The sequence below is a fragment of the Rhinolophus sinicus genome, chromosome 18, assembly GCF_057876585.1.
Source record: "Rhinolophus sinicus isolate RSI-liver-muscle chromosome 18, RSI-T2T, whole genome shotgun sequence".
NCBI classification, from domain to species: Eukaryota; Metazoa; Chordata; class Mammalia; order Chiroptera; family Rhinolophidae; genus Rhinolophus; species Rhinolophus sinicus.
The window spans coordinates 38,597,205-38,603,204 of NC_142518.1; the positions used below are offsets into that span (position 1 = coordinate 38,597,205).

General features: G+C 45.3%; 1 protein-coding gene across 4 annotated transcripts in view; it reads left to right on the plus strand.

The window, feature by feature from the left end:
* LOC109438754 (G2/mitotic-specific cyclin-B3) overlaps positions 1-6,000 on the plus strand; it is a 47,745-nt gene extending 41,745 nt beyond the window's left edge. For all 4 annotated transcript variants that reach the window (XM_088794716.1, XM_088794719.1, XM_088794718.1 and 1 more), the window contains exons 9-12: positions 1,166-1,321; positions 1,944-2,093; positions 5,342-5,472; positions 5,695-6,000. In XM_088794716.1, the coding sequence (XP_088650842.1) occupies positions 1,166-1,321; positions 1,944-2,093; positions 5,342-5,472; positions 5,695-5,767 (510 nt within the window). In that variant the 3' untranslated portion in view covers positions 5,768-6,000. The remainder of the gene's footprint in view (positions 1-1,165; positions 1,322-1,943; positions 2,094-5,341; positions 5,473-5,694) is intronic.

Sequence of the window (6,000 nt, forward strand, 5' to 3'; positions counted from 1 at the left end):
AAATACTTTATGCCTCAGCCTCAAGGGGGTTAAAAAAAGCAGCTGGGGTCCCTAGAGTGCAGGAGGGAGGAGGAGAGTACCGGGGGCACTTCTAAGCAAATCTTGAAACCGGGAACACCACTCTTTTGGTTGCCAGGACAAAGGGCCCCTACTAAGTTTTTTGGAGAAGGGGTGTTTTCCCCTCACAAGATTGAGAAGTACAGAAAGACTTTTGCAAGGGGAGGTGTGGAGGTAGTATGAAAATAAAAGGAAGGAAGGAGCCTGTAATGAATAGAGCAATGGAAAGGAGAGTTTCTTGCCATGGTCCTAACTACTAGGTTGCTGTGTGAACTTGAACAAGTCACTTCCTCTCTCTCAGCCTCAAGTTCCTTGTCTGAAAAACCAGAAGGTTGGTCTAGTTTGTGATCTGAAAACAGAAACAGAGACAGGTGTGGGAGAATGCTGGGGTGGCCATGCAGATGTAGTAAGAGAAACACTCCAGGGCTCTTCCTGCCTCCTACTCCTCTCCCCAGAACCAGTTTTCAGCCTTCAGAGGGCCTGGCATAGTAAGGTGTCCTGGGCGAGTTCTGCTGACCCTTGGCCTGGCCAGGACCTTCCCAGTCTAGCCCCCATGCACGGCCTCCCACCCCCTGCAGGCCTCAGTCTCCACTTAGGCTCCCTCTGTGCCTGGCTGCCTCTCTCTCACTGCCTGTTTCCCCCGGCAGTGCTCCCTCCCAAACTTTGTTTATTCTTTAGACTAGGACACAAGTGAGGGCCTCTTTCCCATCTGTACTTCCCCTTTTTTGGTCTCCTTCCGCCCTTCCCCCCAGAACAGGCCTTACATTTCCTTTTCCTGTCTCTCACTTACTAGAAGTGTGATCACTGATCCCAGTCCTGGTGCCATTGTTTGCTTTTCTATGGCTGTAAGAATCCATCCTAAGAGGCTGCAGCCTTTCTCCAGTGGTGCAGTTTTTAGGCAGATCTCTCCTGTCTCTCAGATTGTTTTTTGCAGATGGGTCACTGAAATCAACCAGAAGCTGGCTCTCAGGGCTGAGCAGAAGGTTTATGGCAGGAAATGTTATTGCCTCCTGTCCTTCACCCCTCTCCTCCTCTGCATTTCATCTCCAAGCAGATAGGAGTGGACGGTCTTTGCCTGGTTGTGACTGCCTCTCCTCTCCACCTGTAGGAACCCTACCCACCTTGTGTGGATGACTTCCTGTATATCTGTGATGACATTTATCAGCGAAAGGAGATGCTCGCCATTGAAATTAGCATCCTGCAAACCCTCAAATTCGATATCAACATTCCTGTAGCCTATCATTTTCTGCGCAGATATGCTGTGGTAAGATAAAGGCGGCACATGTCCATTCTCCCACTGCTGGGTTAGTCCCCTCCATACCCAGAGTGACTGTGTGAATGGCAGGGAAAGGGAAAGGCAAAGGGATAACTGGGGGCAGGGGAATTGCTTCTACAGTCCACCCTCCTAGAAGGGCAATCTTTATGAAGTGTGGGAGGAAGAAATTGCAGGTTTCCACAGTGTGCTTAAAGTTTTGAGGTGAGGGCAGAGTAGGGGAGGGAGAGAAGATTCTTTTATCAGGAAGGGACACATGGGAAGTTTGAGGGAGATGCTGGAAAAGTTTTCCTTCACCTGATTATTGGTTAAGGGGTGGGGGAGATGTCACTTTATAATTACTCGTTGTATTCTACAAGTGGGTGTTGTGTACTTTTCCTCTATGTGTGTGCTAGAGGTTATAATTGTTAAAAAAGACAAACAAGAAAGGGGAAGGAGTGCTTTTGGAGCATGGAACACCCCCTAGGCTGGACCCAGGTGCAAAGTTGCGTGGCATCAGGCAGAAAGCCATTTAGGCGTGAGGTGGTATAAGTGGAGAGAGTGGGTCCAGGGGTCTGCTGCTTGGTGCTGGCGTTCTAAATTGTTTGCTGAGCTAGTCTTCTTGTGACTTTAGTGTCTCCGTGCTGACATGAACATACTGACCCTGTCCCGCTTCGTCTGCGAGATGACCCTGCAGGAATACGACTATATCCATGAGAGGGCTTCCAAGCTAGCTGCTGGCTGCTTTCTCTTGGCCCTCTACATGAAGAAGCTCGGACACTGGGTAAACATTTGCTCTGGGGCAAGGGGTAGGGATTCCGAAGCACAGGGTCAGCTCCGGAGGCAGGAGGAAGGTGTACATTAGGGCTGTGGGGGATTCAGTGACATCACTGCCATATACCCACAGTGACGGATTCTTTGACATCTCGACATAATAGGAGCCCAGCTGCCTAAAGGGTCTCTACAGCAATTGTTTTAAAGAATTGCATTTCATTTTTCTTAGTCATGGTACCCTTCATTCCAAAGAACGCTTACCTGAAAGCCTGATATTGCAAAACAGACTAATGTGAAATGACTCTGATTGCAGCAGGGGGTAGGTAGGGTGGGCCCAATTCTTACCTGACCCCATTTCTCCTCTGCCCCTCACAGTCCCCTCGGCGAGGTTGTCCCCTGAGGGAGCTTGTTGGAACAGGGTTTGAAAGGCACTGACCCAGAGAACAGAGGAGTGAAAGCAACTACCCATGTGTATAACAGGGGACCCACATGTACACTGTAGTGCTCTTCTCTGAAGAGGAAGGTCCCTGAGCCTCCTTCCCCAAAACAAATAAAACCCATATTTGATGGTTTCTCTGTTTTATGAAAAATTGAATGAAAGCAACTGCAGAGAACTGTGAATTTTTACTGATGTGTAACATGCAATCCAAGTACAAAGAGTATGCTTGCAAGTGACCATACTCTTCCCAGCCACTCCTGAGCACCCCCAACCTACAAATCCTAGAGCAACTACTGATGGGAAAGCCTCTGTGTACTGAGAAAGAACCCTGTAAACAGTTATGTTTCTATAGGTTGAGTGCTTAAATAGTGATCTCAGCACTTTGTTTAATCTTCACAAGAACACTGTAAGATCAGTATTATCCCTACTTTAGAGATAAGAAATAACTACCCATGTTTTGCTAATGAGTGGCACAGCCTTGGGTGGTGCACGGTCAGTACTGTATAATCAGAATGGATGTGGCCATAGCTCTGGAGCCACGTTCTGGGAGGCCCCACGCTGAGCCAGGCTTTGACCCTTGGATCCTGGGGAAGTCTGGTAGGTCCTGAGGAGCTCAGGGCAGCAACATGCTTGCCAACCAGTATAGAAATATTTCAGTGTTTTAACCCTTGGCATGGCTGTACCAGTGAGTATTAGGTAAATGTCAGCCCTGATCTGAACCCTGGTAGTACAGCTCCATAGTCCTCTATGCTATATACCCTGCTTCTATAGATAAGAAGGCTTCATAGAGGAGGTGACTTTTGAGTTGGATCTTGAAAGGAACGTGTGAGAGGAGACAATCTAGGTAGACAGATAATTGAAAAGGGATGAAGCTCAATAATTGAAAAGGTGTGAAGGAAGTGAGAAAAGAGTGTGATGTATTTGGGGCAGAAGAAGATATTTCCTGTGGATAGAGCAGAGGCTATGTGAATAGAGAATGGTGAGAGATGAGGCCAGAATGGTAGGCTGCGGTCAGATTGTAAGAGCCCTTTGATGCCATGCTGAGAGGCCCATTTTATGCTGAGGCATTGGAAGTTTTCTAGGCAGGGGAGTGACATACTCACATTAGTGTGTTTTGGAAACAGTATTGGTATAGCAGTATAGAAGGTGTATACTACCGTGTTTCCCCGAAAATAAGACCTAGCTGGACCATCAGGTTTAATGCGTCTTTTGGAGCAAAAATTAATATAAGACCCTGTCTTATTTTCCTATAAGACGGAGTCTTATATAATATAATATTATATAATATAATATGATATAATATAATATAATACTGGGTATAATATAATATAATATGTAATATAATAATACCAGGTCTTATATTAATTTTTGCTCCAAAAGAAGCATTAGATTGTCTGGCTAGGTCTTATTTTTGGAAAACACGGTAGATGAGAGTGTAAAAGTGGCAACACCAGCGAGTAAGTTTTGGTAATAGTCAAGGTAAAGCACTGGGGTCCCAACCAATGCAGTGACAGTGGGGCCATGATCTTATTTAGTACACCGAATATAATGTGTGAGTCCCCTGCTCACTATGCCAATGACTGCCCTTTGCTTGTGACAGTGGTTTCCAAACATTATTCAGTAGAGCCCTGGGATTCCTGCAGTAGGGTCTCAGGGCCCATGTAAAAGGTAAAGGGATCCAAATTGGTGGGCTTGTTTGCCCTCACCCCCAATTCCAGGTAAGATATTTGGGCTTCCAGGTAAGCTGTTTAAAAAAAAAAAAAAAAAAAAAAAGGAGTTCAGGTAAAATAATTAAAGATATTTTTAGAAAAACCACTGCCTTATAGAATAAATCTTCCTTTCTCTACCTGTGGAGCTGCCACTTGACTTTCGACACTCATTGCAGATGTGCCCTCCTCTGTGACGCTTTCTGTGACTCTGCTGGCCAAAGATCATGGGTCCTGCCCTGCTCCTCCAGTGTCCCAGGCTCACTTCCATCATAGCACTTCCCACACATTTTGTAATTCTCTGTGTGCACATCTCTGCTCCACTACACTACAGACTCCTGAAGGGCTTTAGTCATACGTATATTCCCAGCATCCTATACAGGGCTGGGTAATATCCTTAGCCCTAGCCATCACTTTTTAGGCACTTACTATGCACTGGACTCTGTTTCATGTGTTTTGTATATAGTAACTCATTTAATACTATCATTTAATTACTGTAATGATCCCTGTTTGGCAGATTGAGAAACTGAGGCACCAAAAGGTTAATAAAGAACTGGTTTAAGGCCATGCTGTTAGTGAAACTAGAATTTGAACCCAAGCAGTTTGCCTCCAGAATTTTTGCTCGTAAATACTCTGCTATTTTACTTGCCACAGAACCGGCATCCTTGAACTTGAATGAGAAAATGAATGCATGGAATGATAGCTGTTAGAGCCAGAGCAGAGGAACAGCCTTAAGTTCCTGTTGGCTGTTGAGTTGGGCCCTCAATTTTAATCAGAGGTTTGCCTGGCCATTGGCTCTTGACCTGAGAGTGAGTAAATTACAAAGTCAGTCCTGTTCCTTAGGTGGATTTCAGCATGCCTGAATACCTATGGGCAGGGCTAGCACCCAACTGGTCCCTATGGATATAGCCATACCACTTGTTTGTGGCTGGACCCTGTTCTTCTAGGTAGTACCCTATAATTATCAGTCAGTGTTTGTGTCATGTGAGTCTGAAATGTTTTTGACTGGCTTCCCTTTCTATATCAAGGATAGGAAGTTTGGATTTGGGATAGCAGGGACAGAGGAAGGGTCTGCTTCCTGTCGTAAAAGTCACTATTCATTGCTTCTCCCAGGCTCCCACCCTGGAGTGTTACAGTGGCTACAAGACCTCTGATCTTCACCCCTTGGTCAAGCAGCTGAACAACATGCTGACTTCACGTTCTTCCAATAAGCTCAAGACTGTGCATTCCAAGTATTCTCACCAGTAAGTGCCAAGCTCCAGGTAAAGTTGGGTTTGTGCTCAGTCATGGGGAGGCCCAGACTAGCTTCACTTAAGGGAAAAGAAAGGTTCACGTACTGTTTTCCCTTACTGTCTGCTCCAGGGTTAAAGCAAGATAAGGAACCAAGGGCCTTAGGTCCCACTTATTCCATGGAGCCCGCTTCCTTGGCCTATTTTACACTGAGCACACACCTCTTCCTTTTGCAGGGTCTTCTTTGAAGTCACCAAAATCCCCCCCTTGGACATGTTGGAGCTGGAGGAGATTATGAACTCCTGCTAATTCTGAGACTGAGGGCCTGGACCTCTGGCAGCAGTCACCAAGGCCAGGCGTGCATTTAAATAGGCTATATTTATTCTGTCCTTTAATTTGTCTTTTTATCACTTTTCTTCATTTTTAGTCTTTGTTTGACTTTTCCCAAACTGTTAATGTTATAAATATTTAAGTTTTTTTATGAAAGAAAAAAAATGTTGTATTTGTTTTGAGAATTAATAAAAAAATATTTGTTGTTCAAA